At 41.6% G+C, this 22005-nt stretch overlaps 1 protein-coding gene across 7 annotated transcripts in view; it reads right to left on the minus strand.

The window, feature by feature from the left end:
* Positions 1 to 22005, minus strand: part of COL13A1 (collagen type XIII alpha 1 chain) — a 428454-nt gene that overhangs the window by 74334 nt on the left and 332115 nt on the right. For all 7 annotated transcript variants that reach the window (XM_069753227.1, XM_069753230.1, XM_069753223.1 and 4 more), the window contains 5 exons: positions 20238 to 20264; positions 18920 to 19006; positions 12894 to 12947; positions 11709 to 11753; positions 7578 to 7646 (listed from right to left, as the gene is read on the minus strand). In XM_069753227.1, coding sequence (XP_069609328.1) covers positions 7578 to 7646; positions 11709 to 11753; positions 12894 to 12947; positions 18920 to 19006; positions 20238 to 20264 — 282 coding nt within the window. The remainder of the gene's footprint in view (positions 1 to 7577; positions 7647 to 11708; positions 11754 to 12893; positions 12948 to 18919; positions 19007 to 20237; positions 20265 to 22005) is intronic.

Genomic DNA, 22005 nt, shown 5'->3' on the forward strand with positions numbered 1-22005 from the left:
ATGTAACACCAGAAAGCGAATAACCTCCTGATGTGCAGGAGCCATGCACATGGTCAGCTGGGTCCAGTATTGAGGCTTATTCTTGGCCAAAGGTGTAGCATCAATTCCTCTCAATGGAATAGGACACTGCAAGGGCTCCAATAAAAACCCACAACGTTTAGCATAATCCAAGTCCATCAAATTCAGGGCAGCGCCTGAATCCACAAACGCCATGACAGAATACGACGACAAGGAGCATATCAAGGTAACGGACAGAAGAAATATTGACTGTACAGTACCAATGGTAGCAGACCTAGCGAACCGCTTAGTGCGCTTAGGACAATCAGAGATAGCATGAGTGGAATCACCACAGTAGAAACACAGCCCATTCAGACGTCTGTGTTCTTGCCGTTCAACTCTGGTTATAGTCCTATCGCACTGCATAGGCTCAGGTTTAATCTCAGGTAATACCGCCAAATGGTACACAGATTTACGCTCACGCAAGCGTCGACCGATCTGAATGGCCAAAGACATAGACTCATTCAAACCAGCGGGCATAGGAAATCCCACCATGACATCCTTAATGGCTTCAGAGAGACCCTTTCTGAAAATGGCTGCAAGCGCAGATTCATTCCATTGAGTGAGCACGGACCATTTTCTAAATTTCTGGCAATATAGCTCTATCTCATCCTGAGCCTGACAAAGAGCCAGCAAATTTTTTTCTGCCTGATCTACTGAATTAGGCTCATCGTACAGCAATCCAAGCGCCAGGAAAAACGCATCGATATCACTCAATGCAGGATCTCCTGACGCAAGAGAAAATGCCCAGTCCTGAGGGTCGCCACGCAAAAAAGAAATGACGATCCTAACCTGTTGCGCTGGGTCACCAGAGGAACGAGGTTTCAAAGCCAGAAACAGTTTACAATTATTCTTGAAACTCAGAAATTTAGTTCTATCTCCAAAAAACAAATCTGGAATAGGAATTCTCGGTTTTAACAAAGAATTCTGAACCACAAAATTTTGTATATCTTGAACTCTTGCCGTGAGCTGATCTACACATGAAGACAGACCTTTAATGTCCATTGTAACACCTGTGTCCTGAACCACCCAAATGTCTAGGGAAAAAAAAAGACAAATCACAGTGCAAAGGAAAAAAAATGGTCTCAGAACTTCTTTTTTCCCTCTATTGAGAATCATTAGTACTTTTGGCTTCCTGTACTGTTATGCTAGGCAATTCAGTAACACAATGTACATAGCGATCAGAGCACATACAGTGATCTGACAATAACCCAAAATAATAGAACGAGGTCTGAGACGTGGAAACTCTGTAGACCGCAATTCCTGATCCTCTCAAAACACAACTAGAGGCAGCTGTGGATTGCGCCTAAAGCTCCCTATGCAACTCAGCACAGCCTGAGAAACTAACTAGCCTGAAGATAGAAAAATAAGCCTACCTTGCCTCAGAGAAATACCCCAAAGGAAAAGGCAGCCCCCCACATATAATGACTGTGAGTAAGATGAAAAGACAAACGTAGGGATGAAATAGATTCAGCAAAGTGAGGCCCGATATTCTAGACAGAACGAGGATAGGAAAGATAACTTTGCGGTCTACACAAAACCCTAAAGAAAACCACGCAAAGGGGGCAAAAAGACCCTCCGTACCGAACTAACGGCACGGAGGTACACCCTTTGTGTCCCAGAGCTTCCAGCAAAACAAATAGACAAGCTGGACAGAAAAAATAGCAACAAATAGCAAAGAAGCACTTTGCTATGCAGAGCAGCAGGCCACAGGAATGATCCAGAGAAACACAAGTCCAACACTGGAACATTGACAGGAAGCCAGGATCAAAGCATCAGGTGGAGTTAAGTAGAGAAGCAGCTAACGACCTCACCAGATCACCTGAGGGAGGAAACTCAGAAGCTGCAGTACCACTTTTCTCCACAAACGGAAGCTCCCAGAGAGAATCAGCCGAAGTACCACTTGTGACCACAGGAGTGAACTCTGCCACAGAATTCACAACAGCACACGTCGGGGCTCAGAAGGGAAGTAGTGACTTTTGAAATGCAGACTTTGATGGAATGGTCTGCGGGTGTCACGTTGCGTTTGCAGAGCCCCTGGTGTGCCTAAACAGTAGAAACCCCCCACAAGTGACCCCATTTTAGAAACTAGACCCCCCAAGGAACTTATCTAGATATGTGGTGAGCACTTTGAACCCCCAAGTGCTTCACAGACGTTTACAACGCAGAGCCGTGAAAATAAAAAATCATTTTTCTTTCCTCAAAAATGATGTTTTAGCAAGCATTTTTTTTATTTTCACAAGGGTAACAGGAGAAATTGGACCCCAGTAATTGTTGCGCAGTTTGTCCTGAGTATGCTGGTACCCCATATGTGGGGGTAAACCACTGTTTGGGCGCACGTCGGGGCTCGGAAGTGAGGGAGCACCATTTGACTTTTTGAATACAAGATTGGCCTGAATCAATGGTGGCACCATGTTGCGTTTGGAGACCCCTGATGTGCCTAAACAGTGGAAACCCCTCAATTCTACCTCCAACACTAACCCCCCCACACCCCTAACCCTAATCCCAACTGTAGCCATAACCCTAATCACAACCCTAACCCCAACACACCCTTAACCACAACCCTAACCTCAACACACCCCTAACCCTAACCACAACCCTAATTCCAACCCTAACCCTAAGGCTATGTGCCCACGTTGCGGATTCGTGTGAGATTTTTCAGCATCATTTTTTAAAAATCCGCGGGTAAAAGGCACTGCGTTTTACCTGCGGATTTAACGTGGATTTCCAGTGTTTTTTGTGCGGATTTCACCTGCGGATTCCTATTGAGGAACAGGTGTAAAACGCTGCGGAATCCGCACAAAGAATTGACATGCTGCGGAAAATATAACGCAGCGTTTCCGCGTGGTATTTTCCGCACCATGGGCACAGCGGATTTGGTTTTCCATAGGTTTACATGGTACTGTAAACCTGATGGAACACTGCAGCGAATCCGCAGCGGCCAATCTCGCTGCGGATCCACAGCCAAATCCGCACCGTGTGCACATGACCTAATTCTAAAGGTATGTGCACACACTGCGGAAAATGCTGCGAATCCGCAGCAGTTTCCCATGAGTTTACATTTCAATGTAAACCTATGGGAAACAAAAAACGCTGTACACATGCTGCAGAAAAGCTGCACGGAAACGCAGGGGTTTACATTCCACAGCATGTCACTTCTTTCTGCCGATTCCGCAGCGGTTTTACAACTGCTCCAATAGAAAATCGCAGTTGTAAAACCGCAGCGAAATGCGCAGAAACACCGCGGTAAATCTGCCATAAATCCGCAGCGGTTTAGCACTGCGGATTTTTCAAATCCGCAGCGGAAAAATCCGCAGAGGACCAGAATACGTGTGCACATACCGAAACCCTAAACCTAACCCTAACCCTAGTTCTTACCCCAACCTTAGTGGAAGAAAAAAAAAAAATCTTTATTTTATTATTGTCCCTACCTATGGGGGTGACAAAGGGGGGGGGGGTCATTCAGTATTTTTTTTATTTTGATCACTGTGATTTTGGAAGATGGCGGCGCCCAGGAAAGAAGGCGGATGGACCACGGGAGGCTCGGTAAGTAGGATTGGGTGGGGGGAGCACGGGGGGGGGTGGATCGGAGCATGGGGGGGTAAATCGGAGCACGGGGGGGTGGATCGGAGCACGGGGGGGTCGGATCGGAGCACGGGGGGGGTCGATTGGAGCACCGGGGGGTGGATCGGACTGCAGGGGGGTGGATCGGAGTGCAGGGGGGTGGGATTGGAGCAGGGGGTGAGCGGACAAGAGCACGGGGGGAGCGGACAGGAGGACGGAGGGGAGCGGAGCAGTGTAAAGGACAGATCGGTGGCTTGGGGGGGCGATCGGTGGGGTGGGGTGGGGGCACATCAGTGTTTCCAGCCATGGCCGATGATATTGCAGCATCGGCCATGGCTGGATTGTAATATTTCACCAGTTATAATAGGTGAAATATTACAAATCGCTCTGATTGGCAGTTTCACTTTCAACAGCCAATCAGAGCGATCGTAGCCACGGGGGGGGGGGGGGGGGTGAAGCCACCCCCCCTGGGCTAAACTACCACTCCCCCTATCCCTGCAGATCGGGTGAAATTGGAGTTAACCCTTTCACCCGATCTGCAGGGACGCGATCATTCTGTGACACAGCATATGCGTCACAGGTCGGATTCGCACCGACTTTCATGACGCATACGCTGTGTCACAGGTTGGGAAGGGGTTAATAGAATACTTAATCTTATTTCATTTACCTTTTGTAATTATGTGCTCCTGTTTTCTAGCATACCTTAAGTTGACTTTTCACAGCAACCATTTGTATATTTTCTCAATTTTTCCCTTGAAAGTCCTATCTAAAACAATAGAATAGTTTCCTATATTGACTATAGTTTTGCCTATTTTCAGACTAAATAAGGGGCAATTTACAAAACAGTATTGCAGTTGTATTTTCTCTCTGGTATTAAGTATGCAAATCCCAATTAAACTGTGGATCCTCTGACCTGAAATAATATGCTTATTTTTATCTTTGGGTCATGAGATCTGCAGTTGGGTCATGTCTTGGGGCAGTTACCTGCTATACTGAACTGTGAATTAACCCTAAAGAAAATTATATAAGCTGAACAGGGCTGAGCTGTAATACAATCCATGAACAAGGGAAGTGCTGATTGTAGAAAAAAAAAATCAGACCCATTTTTTTTATTGTTGCACAATCCCGTTACCCTCTGAGACCTCTGTCACAATTTATTTGTCATTTTGATATGTTCGAAGTTATTTTTACTCATTATTCATAGGCAGTTGCTCAAAGCTGAATCTCTTCAAAGACGTTGAAAATTTCCAAGTTTGAAGCTCAGTACAGATGTCCTTTATCATTGATGCTTAGTGGTGACGATTTGTGCATGTGACATTGACATATTTGTCCTCTACTTATTGGTTTGTTACCAAATATAAAAAGTATATAAATAATAAAAAGTTTATAAAAGATCAGCATTTTTAACCCTTTTCTGACATCGGGCATAATAGTACGCTGATGTCGAACTCCCCCTGTTTGTTGCGGGCTTCGGCACTGATCCTACACCTTTCCGTGCACATGCCGGCTGATATATACAGCTGACATGTGCCTGCAACAGCCGCGGGTGGAATCGCCATCCACCCGCGGCTGTTAACTAGTTAAATGCCGCTGTCAATCTCTGACAGCAGCATTTAACTCGCGCTTCCAGGAAGGGCACCCATCGGTGACCCCGTCACATCATCCCGGGTCACTGATAGGTTGGCATGACAACCAGAGGTCTACAGCAGACCTCTATGGTAGTCATAGCCAGATTGCTATGAGGACCACCCGGTGGTCAGTGCTCACAGCAAATGAGCATTTCTGCTACACACAGGCGATCTGATCATCGACTGTATGTAGCAGAGCCGATCACAGTAAAGTACTGCAGCTTCTAATCTCCCATGGAGACTATTGAAGCATGCCAAAAGTAAAAAAAAGTTGTAAAAAATGAAATAAATAAAAGTTCAAATTACCCCTTCACCCCATTCAAAATAAAACAACCAAAAAACACAAAAATACGCATATTTGGTATCACTGCATTCAGAATCACCCGATCTATCAATATAAAAAAAGAATTAACCCGATGATTAAATGGCGTAACGAGAAAAAAAAGTCAGCGCCAGAATTACGTTTTTTTGGTCGCCGCAACATTGCATGAAAAGGCAGTAACGGGTGATCAAAAGAAAGTATCTGCACCAACATGGTATCATTAAAAACATCAGTTCAATGCACAAAAAATAAGCCCTCACCCTACCCACGATCATGAAAAATGGAGACGCTATGGGTATCGGAAAATAGGTAATTTTTTTTAAACAAAATTTGGAATTTTTTTCACCACTTAAATAAAAAATAACCTATACATGTTTGGTGTTAATGAGCTCGTAATGACCTGGAGAATCATAATGGCAGATCAGTTTTAGCATCTAATAAACATGGTAAAAAAAAAAACCAACAACTGTGGGATTGCACTTTTTTTGCAATTGCATCACACTTGTAATTTTTTACCCGTTTTCCAGTATGTGATATGCTAAAACAAATGTATTTCAAAAGTATAACTCATCCTGCAAAAAAACAATCCCTCTCATGGCTATTTTGATCAAAAAATAAAAAAGTTATGGCTCTGGGAAGAAGGGGAGCAAAAAACGAAAATGAAAAAACAAAAATATCTCTGGTCGTTAAGCGGTTAAGAACCAAGATGGGTCTTTTACTTTTGTAACAGTCAATAAAAGGACATACTGTGTAGGCAGTGCTGTCACTCAGCAAAGGACTATGCATTTAAGGCAGACTGCTGATCAATATCTGTTAAATTAAATTGCATTAAGCCTGTGCATGGCTCGTTTTGGAAACACGTGGGAGAAAGATGGGAAATAGCAAGTTGTTAGAGACCAAGAAAAATATAGTATATAGAATTCCCCTCAAAGGCAAAAGGGAAAGCAGAAGTCTGAAATTCTTATATATGGATTAAATGCACAATGGTGCAGAATGATAAAGCCTATTTAAAGGGAACCTGATTGCCTTGCGCAGGCGTGTACTACGGAGGACAGAGAATGAACTTCAATCCAATATTGCGGCCAGCATGCAGCCAGCGGGTAAGGAAAGGGTGAATCAAACACCCGAAAACTCCGCCCATATGACCCAAAACCAGTCCCGCCAAATTCAGGTGACAGTTTCCCTTTAACACCTCTGCTTCCAAGGTGTCACCTGTACAAATTTAATCTTTATGTCATGTCATGGTGCAGGGCTAAAGCAGGTACTCTAATCCTGGGACACCACAATCATCATATGATGGATCATGCATTCCTTACCATTAGTGGCATTTGTTACTACAACTCTGGCAAAAATTAAGAAACCACCACATCAAAACCCTGTCATGTGCAGCCCAATCTCCAGACCTGAACCCCATTGAAAACATCTGGAATGTAATCAAGAGGATGATGGATAGTCACAAGACATCAAACAAAGAAGAACTGCTTACCGGTACATTTTTGTGCCAGAAGCAGCGTGAAAGACTGGTGGAAAGCATGCCAAGACGTATGAAAGCTGTGACTAAAAATCATGGTTATTCCACAAAATATTGATTTCTGAACTCTTCCTGAGGTAAAACATTAGTATTGTTACTAAATGATCATGAACTTGTTTTCTTTGCATTATTTGAGGTCTGAAAGCACTGGGTTTTTTTTTTTTATTTTGACCATTTTTCTTTTTAAAAAAAAAAATACAAAATTTATTGCTTGGAAATTCGGAGACATGTTGTCAGAAGTTTATAGAATAAAAGAACAATTTACATTTTACTCAAAAATATATCTATAAAGAGAAAAATCAGAGAAACTGAAAATGTTACAGTGGTCTCTTGATTTGTGCCAGAGCTGTAGTCTGAAATATTTTCCGATGTGTTTCACTGGTAAGTAAAGCTATTTTAACATCTAAAAAAAAGCAAGCCCCTGACAAAGCGAGCAATGCGATACATGATACTTCTGCCATATCTGATAACCCACCTGTATTGCTTCACTGAGGTTGCTATTATATTCCACAAGACTGGATTTCCCAGCTTCTCCCTTAGGACCCTGTGAAAACAAATATAGATCACTAATGTGTATTTGAAGTGTTGTAGCTTATAGGAATACACAGAATTCCTTTGTATTTACAACATTAAATATAATAAAATAATATTTTTAAATATTTTAATAGTGATAAATAGGGTTGAGCGAAACGGGTCGGCCACTTTCAGAAGTCGCCGACTTTTGGCAAAGTCGGGTTTCATGAAACCCGACCTGACCCCTGTGTGGGGTCGGCCATGAAGTCGGCGATCTTCTGAATGTGGTATCGGAATTCCGATCCCGATTTCCGATATGTTTGCAATATCGGAAATCGGTATCGGAATCCATATTTAATGTAAAATAAAGAATTAAAATAAAAAATATCGCTATACTTACCCTCTGACGCGCCCTGGTACTAACCGGGAACCTTCCTTCCTTCGAATCAGCGCTTCCAGGACCTTGCGGTGACGTCGCGGTGACGTCGCGGCTTGTGATTGGTGGCGCGGCCGCCCATGTGACCGCTCGCGCGACCAATCACATGCCGCGACGTCACCGCGACGTCACGCAAGGTCCTGCAAGCGCTGATTCTTAGGAAGGAAGGCTGCCGGAAAGAAGCAGGGCGCGTCCGAGGGTGAGTATATTCCTATATTCGCCACCAATCACAAGCCGCGACGTCACCGCGACGTCACCGCAAGGTCCTGGAAGCGCTGATTCGAAGGAAGGAAGGTTCCCGGTTAGTACCAGGGCGCGTCAGAGGGTAAGTATAGCGATATTTTTTATTTTAATTCTTTATTTTACACTTAAATATGGATCCCAAGGCCTGAAGGAGAGTTTCCGCTCCTTCAGACCCTGGGAACCATTAGAAACCCAATGCACTGCATTGGGTTTCGAGTTTCGGCCGACCCCGACCCCGACTTTTTTATAGGATCGGCCGATTTCACTCGACCCGACTTTTGAAAATGTCGGGTTTCGTGAAACCCGACCCGATCCTATAAAAGTAAAGGTCGCTCAACCCTAGTGATAAATGTTTTCGTCTAATCTGTTATCTTATAATTTTTTATTTTGCATCACAATGACTAAGAGGGCATAAGATTTTAAATGCACTTTAAGCCTGTGACTGTCACTGGTATGAATTATCCGTTTTTGTGTCTCTGGATATAAAAATGGATTTTGGACTTATGTGGTTTTAATGAAAATGGAATAAAAGTTATTTTTTGTGGATATCACCTTACGCTGGACTTCTGCTTCACCTTCATTCTACTTGCAGCACTGCATGATCCGCACGGTGGGACTGAGAGGAGGTGAGCTGATCTTTGTTGCTTTTTTCATTCTAGGCATGCTCTATGATCTATGCAGAGGTCATTGCGCAATGAAGGAGAGGAGATGAGCTTTGACCATCAACTATTGTGTGGTGCTATCCTATATATAAGTTTTTCCTTACATTGTGATTCTGTCTGCAATGATAATGAAAGCTACTGTACTAAAAAGGATCTATGCAGAATATGAGGCAGCAAGGTGTCTCAGTATTTAGCACTGCAGCCTTCAAATCCTACCAAGGACACCATTAATTCCAAAGCACTTTACAGACATCATTACCACTGTTCCCATTGGGGCTCACAATCTTAATTCTCTATCAGTAAATTTTTGGAGTGTGGGAGGAACCCAGAGTAGCAGAAGAAAACCCACACAAACACAATAAGAACATAGAAATTAAAGGTGCATCTCACAAAATTAGAATATCATCAAAAAGTTAATTTATTTCAGTTCTTCAATACAAAAAAAACCTCTTAGAGTCAATTACAGACAGAGTAATCTATTCCAAGTGTTTATTTCTGTTAATGTTGATGATTATGGCTTACAGCTAACAAAAACCTAAAAGTTGTTATCTCAGTAAATTAGAATACCATATATACTTGAGTATAAGCCGACCCCCCTAATTTTGCCACAAAAAACTGGGAAAACTTATTGACTCGAGTATAAGCCTAGGGTGGAAAATGCAGCAGCTACCGGTGAATTTCAAAAATAAAAATAAATGCTCCATACCGTTCATTATGGCCCCATAGCTGTGCCATATAGTGCTCTGCACCGTTCATTATTGCCCCATAGCTGTGCCATATAGTGCTTTGCACCGTTCATTATTGCCCCATAGCTGTGCCATGTAGTGCTCTGCACCGTTCATTATTGCCCCATAGCTGTGCCATATAGTGCTCTGCACCATTCATTATTGCCCCATAGCTGTGCCATATAGTGCTCTGCACCGTTCATTATTGCCCCATAGCTGTGCCATATAGTGCTCTGCACCGTTCATTATTGCCCCATAGCTGTGCCATATAGTGCTCTGCACCGTTCATTATTGCCCCATAGCTGTGCGATATAGTGCTCTGCACCGTTCATTTTTGTCCCATAGCTGTGCCATATAGTGCTCTGCACCATTCATTATTGCCCCATAGCTGTGCAATATAGTGCTCTGCACCGTTCATTTTTGCCCCATATCTGTGCCATATAGTGCTCTGCACCGTTCATTATTGCCCCATAGCTGTGCCATATAGTGCTCTGCACCGTTCATTATTGCCCCATAGATGCTCCGTATAAAGCTGTGCCATTGCTGCTGCTGCTGCAATAAAAAAAAAATGCCATACTCACCTCTCTTGCTTGCAGCTCCTCAGTGTCCCGTCCCGGCATCTCTCTGCACTGACTGTTCAGGCAGAGGGCGGCGCGCACACTATATGCATCATCGCGCCCTCTGACCTGCACAGTCAGTGCGCAGAGATGCCAGGAAGATGGAGCGGCGCCCGGCGGGTGGAACGTGGACAGGTAAATATGACATACCTGCTCCCGGCGTCCCGCTCCTTCTCCCGGACAGCTGGTCTTCGGTGCCGCAGCCTCTTCCTCTATCAGCTGTCACCGGCACTGCTCATTAGAGAAATGAATATGCGGCTCCACCCCTATGGGAGTGGAGTCCATATTCATTTCTCTAATGAGCGGTCCCACGTGACCGCTGTACAGGGGAAGAGCTGAGGCACCCGGAGACCGTGTGACAGGCAGGGGGAGCGTCAGGACCGCCGGGACTAGGTGAGTATGCCGCAGACCTCTCCCCCTCAACCGCCGACCCTGCCGCCCACCGTGACTCGAGAATAAGCCGAGAGGGGCACTTTCAGCCCAAAAATTTGGGCTGAAAATCTCGGCTTATACTCGAGTATATACGGTACTTATAACATCAGCTTGAAAAAATTATTTTAAAATCCAAAATGTTCACCTACTGAAATGTATATTCAGCAAATGCACTCTTTACTTGGTCGGGGCTCCTTTTGCATCAATTACTGCATCAATGCAGCGTGGCATGGAGATGATCAGTCTGTGGCTCTGCTGAGGTGTTATGGAAGCCCAGGTTGCTTTGATAGCAGCCTCCAGCTCATCTGCATTGTGGTGTCTCTCATCTTCCTCTTGACAATTCCCCATAGATTCTCTATGGGGTTAAGGTCAGGCGAGATTGCAGGCCAACCAAGCACAGTGATACTGTTGTTTTTAAACCAGGTATTGGTACTTTTGGCAGTGTGGACATGTGCCAAGTCCTGCTGGAGAATGAAATTTAAATCTCTAAAAAGCTTGTCAGCAGAGTGAAGCAGGAAGTGCTTTAAAATTTCCTGATAGACGGCTGCGCTGACTTTGGTCTTGATAAAACACAGTGGATCTACACCAGCAGATGGCATGGCTCCCCAAACCAACACTGATTGTGGAAACTTCACACAAGTATTGAGTGCATTTACTGAATATACATTTCAGTAGGCCAACATTTCGAATTTTCAAATAATTTTTCAAGCTGGTGTTATGAAGTATTCTAATTTACTGAGATAATGTATTTTGGGTTTTCATTGGCTGTAAGCCATAATCATCAACAATAACAGAAATAAACACTTGAACTACATCACTCTGTTCGTAATGACGCCATCTAATATATGAGTTTCACGTTTTGCATTGAAGAACTGAAATAAATTAAGTTTTTGATGATATTCTGATTTTGTGAGATGCACCTGTATGTTCACTTAGAAATACTTTTCCAATATATAGAATAGTAAAAATTTTACTCACCCGAGGTCCAGAAGTGCCATGTTCTCCCTTAACTCCTGCAGCTCCCTAAAAAATGGCAGAAATATAGAAGAATTGAGATGCTGATTTGTTTTCTCATTAAAATGGAGACATAAGCACTATAACCCTGCATATGAAATCACAGTTCAGGAAGGAAGATATAAATGTTCAATCATAAGGAAAGGTAAATGAATTATGTTAAGACTAACGATCATCTTTTGTAGAAGAGCTTAAAGAGGACATTTTATAATTGTTTTCATGTTGAAGTTGACGCATGATGTAATAGTGGTGGCTGAGTGGAATAAAATCTTTTTTTGTTATTTTTTAATTTTGCCTCTTCATTGATGAGATATTAACAATCAAATGATGTTCTCCCAATGAGTTAACTTTCATAACATCCAAGTGGGTGTTTTTGATACTTTTCACTGGAGGCATGCACTTCTTCTCCCTGTATGAGTTGCTATCCCTGGGGCCTGTACTTCTTCGCCCTGTATGAGTTGCTATCACTGGGAATGTGTACTTCTTACTGTATGAGTTGCTATCACTGGGGCATGTGCTTCTCCTCCGTGAATAAGATGCTATTACTGGAGCATGTACCGTACTTCATTCCCTATATGAGTTGCTATTTGATAACACCCACTTGGACTTAACAAAAGTCAACTTATTAAGTGTGAAATACTTTGATGGCTAATATCTCGGGAAGGCAGAGGAGTAATAAAAAATACTAAAAATGTTTTATTTCACTGTGCAGCTTGTATTACATTGTGTGTCCAGTTCAACATGAAAAATTAGGAGAAAGGTCCAGCTCTCAGTATATAAGAAAACAGTGTGAGCACAACTACAGGAAAGGGAAGGTGCTAAGGTTAGGTTCACCACCTGTAGAGATAAAAGGTAATAAACCTAGCACTCAACTTAAGTATGTATTTCAGGAAGGTTTATAGTAGTATGAACAAAACGTTTCGGTCCGTAGCAACCTTCATCAGTTACGTTATACTGATTTGTCGAGGATTCCTGTGGATCAGTTCTGATCCGCAGGCATCTTCCGCAAATCAGTATAACGTAACTGATGAAGGTCACTACGGACCGAAACGTTTTGTTCATACTACTATAAACCTTCCTGAAATACATAATTAAGTTGAGTGCTAGGTTTATTACCTTTCAGCTCTCAGTATAAGCATGGTCATTTACCTTTTCACCCTGTTGGCCTGGAACTCCTGGTTGGCCAATAGTACCAGCTTCTCCCTGTAAAATATACAAATGAAAACAAAAACAGCCATTTAACACATATACATTATCTTATACACTGCGTGCAGAATTATTAGGCAAGTTGTATTTTAGAGGATTATTTTTATTATTGATCAACAACTATGTTCTCAATCAACCCAAAAGACTCATAAATATCAAAGCTTAATATTTTTGGAAGTTGGAGTGGGTTATTTTTAGATTTGTCTATCTTAGGAGGATATCTGTTTGTGCAGGTCCCTATTACTGTGCAGAATTATTAGGCAACTTGTAATAAAAACCAAATATATCCCCATCTCTCTTGTTTATTTTCACCAGGTAAACCAATATAACTGCACAAAATTTAAAAATAAACATTTCTAACATGCAAAAACAAAACCCCAAAACATTAGTGACCAATATAGCCACCTTTCTTTATGATGACACTAACAGCCTTCCATCCATAGATTCTGTCAGTTGCTTGATCTGTTTACGACCAACATTGCGTGCAGCAGCCACCACAGCCTCCCAGACACAGTTCTGAGAGGTGTACTGTTTTCCCTCCCTGTAGATCTCACATTTTATGAGGGACCACAGGTTCTCTATAGGGTTCAGATCAGGTGAACAAGGGGGCCATGTCATTATTTTTTCTTCTTTGAGACCTTTACTGGCCAGCCATGCTGTGGAGTAGTTGGAGGCATGTGATGGAGCATTGTCTTGCATGAAAATCATGTTTTTCTTGAACGATACCAACTTCTTCGTGTACCACTGCTTGAAGAAGTTGTCTTCCACAAACTGGCAGTAGGTCTGGGAGTTGAGCATCACTCCATCATCCTCAACCCGAAAAGGTCCCACAAGTTCATCTTTGATTATACCAGCCCATACCAGTACCCCACCTCCACCTTGCTGGCGTCTGAGTCGGAGTGGAGCTCTCTGCCCTTTACTGATCCAGCCTCTGGCCCATCCATCTTGCACATCAAGAGTCACTCTCATTTCACCAGTCCATAAAACCTTTGAAAAGTCAGTCTTAAGATATTTCTTGGTCCAGTCTTGACATTTTATCTTATGTTTCTTGTTCAAAGGTGGTCGTTTTTCAGCCTACCTTACCTTGGCCATGTCCTTGAGTACCGCACACCTTGTGCTTTTTGTTACTCCAGTAACGTTGCAGCTCTGAAATATGGCACAACTGGTGGCAAATGGCATCTTGGCAGCTTCACACTTGATTTTGCTCAATTCATGGCCAGTTATTTTGCGCCTTTTTTGCCCAACACGCTTCTTGTGACCCTGTTGGCTCTTTGCAATGAAACGCTTGATTGTTCAGTGATCACGCTTCAAAAGTTTAGCAATTTCAAGACTGCTGCATCCCTCTGCAAGACATCTCACAATTTTAGACTTTTCAGAGCCCGTCAAATCTCTCTTCTGACCCATTTTGACAAAGGAAAGGAAGTTGCCTAATAATTAAGCACACCTTATATAGGGTTTTGATGTCATTAGACAACGACCCTCCTCATTACAGAGATGCACATCACCTGATTTACTTAATTGGTAGTTGGCTTCCAAGCCTGAACAGCTTGGAGTAGGACAACATGTATAAAAAGTATCATGTGATCCAAAAAACAACTTGCCTAATAATTCTGCACGCAGTGTATATGGAAAGGAACAGCTTTATGGGACACTTGTTCAGCTCACAGCTATATCCCCTTCTTATACACATGCAAACTAAAAGGTTGATAATTGAACATTTACTGTAAATACCTGATCATTTTTAACCCTCAAATCATGTCGGCGGAGTGTCAGTAGATGAAATAGGCAGTAGATGATATGTGGATTGGGATGACTTTGCTCTAATGTACACTATATGGACAAAAGTTTAGGGACATCTACACATTGCACCTACAGCAGCTTTTTAGAAATCCCCTACTAAACCTATAAGCATTCATATAGAGTTGTTTCCTCTTTAAAATGATAACCTCTTTGATTCATCTGGAAAAGATTTTACACAATTTTGGAGGTGTCTTTAGGAGTTTTTGCCCATTTATCCAGGAGAGCATTTGTGAATTCAGACACTGATGTTGGAGGAGACGGCAGGGCTCACAATCTTCATTCTAGTTCATTGCAAAGGTGTTTGATGGCATTGAGATCAGAATTCTATATGGCCATAGTTACGTTGTTGCTCACTAATCTCCCACAACCATGGCTTTATGGACCTTGTTTTGAGCACTGGGACACAGTCATGCAAAAACATCACAATTTTCCTATGGGGCCTTTGCCACCTACTGAAAAACTTCTCCACAGTTGTCATGACTCTGTCATTGGGAGTCTTGGGACCAGGGGCTCCTACCCTGTCCCTAACGCTAGAGGAGCCATAGCTTGCCCTGCTCCCTGGATTACTTCTGATGGTGAAGATGCTGGAGCCACGTACCTTGCCTTAGCTCCTGAGTCAACCCTCAGTCTGCACCCTTTACCCACCCAGGGAAGAGGGAAATAGTAGTGTACCGTAATACACCAACCAGACCAACAAGGTAATATGAATAGGAATAACAAAAAATACTAAACATACAAATATACTCACACAGACAACAGAAACAAACACCAGGGAGTGGAGGATGGGGTTAAACCAACGGAGGGGAAGAAATGGAATTATCACACACTCAAAATCTAGAAACAGTCACACATAAATCCATTAAACGCCTTTCTCCAAGAATGACCACCAACAACCTCCAGCCATGCCGCAAAAGCTATCCTCTGACAATGAGGGATAGCCAGGGCCTAGTTTTTATAGGAGATGGGAGTGGATAACAGTGCACAGCTGAGAGCCTTAAAGCAGGAAAGCTTCCTGGAGCTCTCAACTGAGCAGATTAACCCCTTCCCTGCTAAAATAGATTTACACCATTTAATATGAAAATGAAGTACTTTTAATCTGTGCAGGAGTAGGAGAAATCAGACACTGCGGTCTTCTGGCTCCTCTCTGTCGCGGTAAACCCGTGACAATAGTATTATCTCTTTTCTACCAAATTTGATAGCGGGCACAATGCAGTCAGGCAGGTAAAGTTCTCCTGGTATTCACCAAACCTAGGCTCATCCATCAGACTGCCAGACAGAGAAGTGTGATCTGTCACTCCACAGAACATTTTTCCACTGCCCCAGAGTTCAGAGGTGGCATGCTTTATAACACTCCATCTAATAGGATGTCACTTCTTACAAAGGTGTCATCTAAGTACAGTACCTTACTGAAATTCAATGAGATCATTTTATACACCTGTGGCAATGGAACAGAATGAAAAACCTGAATGTAATTATTAAGATGTGCATGCTGGTACCTTTCTCCTTATGGTGCGTGTGCATATTAATACACTATGGTGGCAAACAATTTTTTCACATGTTGATTTTCTTCTTTAGAAGCAATAGTGAGAATAGCTAAACAGTTTTAGGGGTGTTGTGTTACACAATTTGCATAATTTTAAGCGCGTCCTCAAAACATATTTGTTCAGAGCTGCCTTTTATGTTCCCTAATCTAAGTCAAGTCATTTTATGCGTAAAGGCGCGTGTGTAGCCCATTCACTATCCCCATCTACCCCCCACCCACTGAAGATGGCTGGACCATCATTGTAAATACATCATTGTAAATACACACCTGTACTTTGTATCTCCCCCACCTCATTGTAGATTGTAAGCTCTCACGAGCAGGGTCGTCTTATTTTGCTTTAATTATTGTATTGTTAACGTTGTTACTTATGACTTGCATTTGAAACTGTTAAACTGTAAAGCACTGCGGAATATGTTGGCGCTATATAAATAAAGATTATTATTACTAACACATCCTATGTAAACCATACTGTACAATAGCAAAATAGTTTAGATAAAAAAGTCATATCAGGATTGTTAAAAAAGCAGCACCACCAAGGCAGCCTAATAGACCCTATCTATATTATATTAAGAATATTATACTGCCAATTATTGGGTTCATGTCATGGCTGCCAATACTTGACTAAATACATGCAGAATGCTGAAATATGCTGACATTTTCTATCATTTTTGCCAAAATCTGTGATGGAGGTTGCAAATATGACCAAAGCCTTATTGTCATCATCAACACACTACTCCAGTTCCACCTTTGACCCTTTTTTAACACTACTTATATAAAGTTCTATCAGCTTTCTAGGTATCTAAACAAATGCATCAAATTCAACGAGTTAACCACATTATTTTAGTGATGTACGCTACACGTCCATTGACATCATTCCCTTTTCTATGAATAAAATGCTTCAAACTTTTATAAAAAAAAAGTAGGATGAACATTCAGCTGCTTTTATTGTTTGACCCTTTCCCATCTCCTGTGCCACAATTGAAAAAAATGTAAAGAAATGAATTGCCTCTCTGTCTTACAAAAGCCCAGTTTGTCACATTTTAACCTTCAAGGAAAAAGAAAAAATATAACGGTCAGACCTGTCTATCACAGATGTTCTCTGTGTTCACTAACAAGATCCTCTCCACCTGATATCAAAGGGATTTTTATCAGATAGACCATGTTTAACTCTACGGAGTGAATTTTAATCATATTCGTGGAAACATTTTTTTCTCCGATGTAAAGTGGAATGTGATTCTCATATCTGACAAATTATAAAATGACACAGATCAGAGCCATATTCTCCACTGGGAACAGTAAGGCATACCAGTCTCAGCAAACAAGGCATACTATGGCACTTTTTATGTAATGAACGTTGTTATAGCTGTATTATACTTTCTAGATATAATAAAATGTAGGGTCATGTACCCAATAACAGTAAGGCGGCCAATAGACTATATAGAATACAGTAGGAAAAAGAAGAACATTTCTCTGATAAGCTATATTACAAAGTTTCTTATTGCCCTTGTGTAATACTGATTTATAAAATAAAATCTAGACTGACGTTCACACTTGGGAGGGTTTGTACAAGGACATTTTTAGAGGGATAGGTCACACTTGTCAGGACAGGAGATATTGCATTGGGGATGACATGGAATATAGCTTTACTTGTCTCACTTTACTTCTCTTTTCTCCCTCCTGCATGATGTTTTTACTGATCGAAAAATGCTAATGGTAAGATCCCAACCAGGGCCGGACTGGCCATCTGGCAATTCTGGCAAATACCAGAAGGGCCTATCTGGTTATGGGCTGCCTTGTCTGCTATGTTGATAACAGAATCAGTGTTCTCAAGACACCCATACTGTTAAGAGTTGTGATGGAGCACAAAGTCGCTGACTCTTTCACTTACCCCAGCAGGCCACAGGCATTATTAGAAATACTGGTATTTTAGTAAGTCTTGCTTTCCTCCATGCAGGGTAATATTAGTAATATATCCCATCTGGTGCTTTGAAACGGGGACAACATGGGCCTGTGTGATTGCAAATGCCAGGTCTGAATTTCAGTCCCAGTCCGTAGCTGATCCCAACCATTATTTAATTCAGCACTGGTTCACTTTATTACATCAATGTCTGTATATATCATTGCATGGTATTAGCTACCCATATTTTTTTTTACTCTGGAATATTAAAAGTTATATTTTATTTATATCTGATCCTGCTTACCAATACTTAGATTTAGTGGATTCTTGTATCCCTTGTGTGGTTTTGCTTATCTGGAAAACGTTTGACCCAGGCCTAGAAACCCCTTGAAAATGATTAAAGCCTCTACATACATTAATGGAGTACGCAAAGATTTTACAATACAAGGAACTATCAAGAAAAGGGGCAGGAGGATTGTCTTATTGTAAAAGAGAAACTACTTATTCTATGAACTGCAGGACTCGATAAGGGAAGCCATTGTGGTCCTCCCCACTGAGCAGAGATTGCCAACATTTGACCAGAGGGGTTTCTCTTTGGTTTTACTCTGAACCAAACAGCAAGGTTTTCCAGAAGGTGAACTTGATAAATCAATTGAAATGTTATATTTAATGATCATTCTAGACGTTCTGTCAATATGTACATATGTTCAGTTCTCATATCATACACACCTTTGGTCCTGGAGGTCCTGGCAGTCCTGTGTTACCAGGTTCTCCTTTTATTCCACTGAGTGCATTGCCAAGATCTCCCTTTTCTCCCTATTAATACATATAAAAGAGACATTTTTTTTCTAGGTGCTTTGACAATGAAAACTCATTCCTTATTAAATTAAGGTTGAAAAAAACTTAGATGTACAACTAAGGATATATCAGCTATGCAAATAAATGTTGTTTAGCTTATTGTTTTAATGTGCAGAGATCAGTGACCGGAAGGACAGAATTATTGGATAGCCAAAAAAAGGATATAAAATAATGGTAGAATACCTATGAGGAGGCATTACAAGATAGAATGGCAATATGACATTCTACAATTAATTTCTAATGTGGTTCGGTACCTATATTTTTGCAGCCTGAGGTGAGGACTGAAATGACCTGATCTCTACCAAGCTACTTTTCCATTTGTCTACTGTTAGCACAAGGTCAATCCAACTCTAAGCTAAAGAGTTAAATCATAGGGGACTGCATTACTACAGTCTTAACAACCACAAGGTTGTCAATGGGATCATCAGACGGCTGACGAGGCTAGAGAATATGAACATCTGTCATCCAGGGGTGATTACTCCTTGTTGATCCTTATTAATAAGTTATCGATTGCATTTCCTTTTAACATTCTAGAAAAACTACAAAAAATGGTCGGTATATATTTATTTTGCTCAGACACTATGTGCATTTAACTTAGCAAAAATCTGTGCTATTTTTCAAATTCCAAATATCTAATTGAAACTAACATTTTTCTACATGTCCCCTACTGCCCTTTTCCTCTAATCCACTGATCTTGATAGAAGGAAGAAAAAGCCTCTCTGACTTTCATGTAATTCACTTAATTCATCTTGTAACACATTTGAAATAGAAGAACAAAGTAGTTTATCACACAGAGAAAATGACACAAGTCAGTGCTAAAAAGAATTCTTTGGGCACTCATCATCTTCACCTCGCTCTCAGTGGAAATTCAACCTCTAGCTTCCAGGATGCTTAAGTTTAACTTTTTTTTTAAGCAAATAGACCATGATTACATGCCTCAATCTTTTATTTGTGCTGCAAAGATAGAAATTCCAAAATGCAGAAGATTTAGCAATGGTAAGTGGTAACATTCACGGGCAGTCAAGGACACAAATCTAGAACATTAAACGACATGGAAAGTCAATCATGTTGTATAGCAGATGTTTTGCATAGTGATGTATAGCATCTGCTGTCAGGTAAGCACGATGTTTCTGGCTGAAACTAAGCAGAAAAAGAGCAAACAGAAAGATGTAAATGATATTACAGTTACCTTTACTCCTGAAGCTCCAGGTTCACCCTAAAAGAATGCATAGAAATAGGTATGTGCGGTTTAGATACATTGTGATATACATTGACTTATTTTTATCATTGCATACATTTACTTCAGAACATTGATTGATAAATCCTACACTAACACCGTCCTGGTCTTGACAACAAAGTTAAACGCTGAGCCAAAGTTAATAGAGGTCTCCTATACTTTAAAATCTGGTGTCACACAAAAGATATTACAAGGAGATATTGGAATGTCTCATGGCCTCCTCCTATTACCTGCATGATCAATGCCAAGATCTTGGAGGTCAGGAAGTCCGCCACGTCTTGGCATTGATTATGTTATGATCTTGAGGAAAGAAACCAGGAAGACCAAGACATTTGGATTCTGTAGAAGAAAAGATAGATCCTAAAACATACAAGAAGTGACCCTTTTCTGGACACTCCTCTCCAAGGCATGTCCATGAAAATTAGTAACTTGGTTCCACATTCACACTGTCAGATTTCAGAAATTCTGTTAAAGGGACTGTCTGAGAACATAAAATAATGCCACTTGTGCCTATAGCCTTTGACAGGTATGTCTGGTATGGAAACCTTTTCCCCGTTTAGAGGGGTTGTCTAGACTTGGGACAGAAGTCTGCAGTCACTCTATGTGGTGCACACGGTGTCGTGAGGATTCCCAATGTGAGTGGGGGGTCACATAATCCCACTGCGAGCTGGAGGTCACGTGATTGCATGTATCCGATTTGCAGACTTGAAGTCATGTGCCAGCTAGATGCATTCGGATTCTCTCAATAGAAGTGAATTAAGAAAATCTAGTCAGCAGGTGTCTGCAAATTGTTGACATGCAATCATGTGACCTCCGGCTCACAGTGGGATTATGGGACCGCCCCACTCACATTGGGATCCTGGAGAATCATGACAGTACACAATTCGGCAGTCTGCAGTCACAGAAAATGAGCACAGATGTTTGTTCCAAGCTTAGACAACCCCTTTAGGTGAAAATGGTGCACTGTAATACCAAATACCGCCCATAGACTAGAGAGGCTTTATCTGTTTTATTGTTTTTTTCTAATGTATACCTTGTCATTATTTGTACACTAGTCTGGAAATATCCCTGCAAATATGCATACACTGTATCAAGGACCGTTGAAACTTTGCAAGTACAAATAATTTTTTTTTCAAAACACATGGAATACCAGAGTATTTCCATATCACGTAAAGCTTTTGTTTACAGCCATACTATATGTGCACCTTTCTTACGAGGTGATGCTCTGATTACATATGATATAATGAATGATGGAGACACTTTTCAACAATTGTTCCTTATCTAGTATACATGTACTAATTAAACCTTGCATGAAGTCATCTGGGTGTTGTACTAAGACTGCAACATAATGCCTATTGTTTAATCTCTGGGGGTTCGACTGCCCGGACTCCCAATGGTCTTGTGACTAGAGGTCCTATGTCCCCTGTTTGATTGGAGCAGTGGTCAAACCCGTACTGCCTTGAAACTAACATAGATTGTACTGTATTTGGCTGTCTCACTCGCCCAAGTCCTCAATCATGCGCTATAATAACAGGCAACTGTGCAAAACCATCTCTATTCTCAAGAGCGGAAGGATTGATAATTCCATAGTTTCCAGCTTGTTTCCGAGGTCACCGGTCACCTCAGGCGTTATTGGTTTCCTAGGTAAGGAGACTGTGGTTGCAATCTGTTTGATATACACTCTGACGCTTTCATGATCACAGCGGCTTCAGTGCTTTCT

The sequence above is a fragment of the Ranitomeya imitator genome, chromosome 2 (assembly GCF_032444005.1).
Source record: "Ranitomeya imitator isolate aRanImi1 chromosome 2, aRanImi1.pri, whole genome shotgun sequence".
NCBI lineage: Eukaryota > Metazoa > Chordata > Amphibia > Anura > Dendrobatidae > Ranitomeya > Ranitomeya imitator.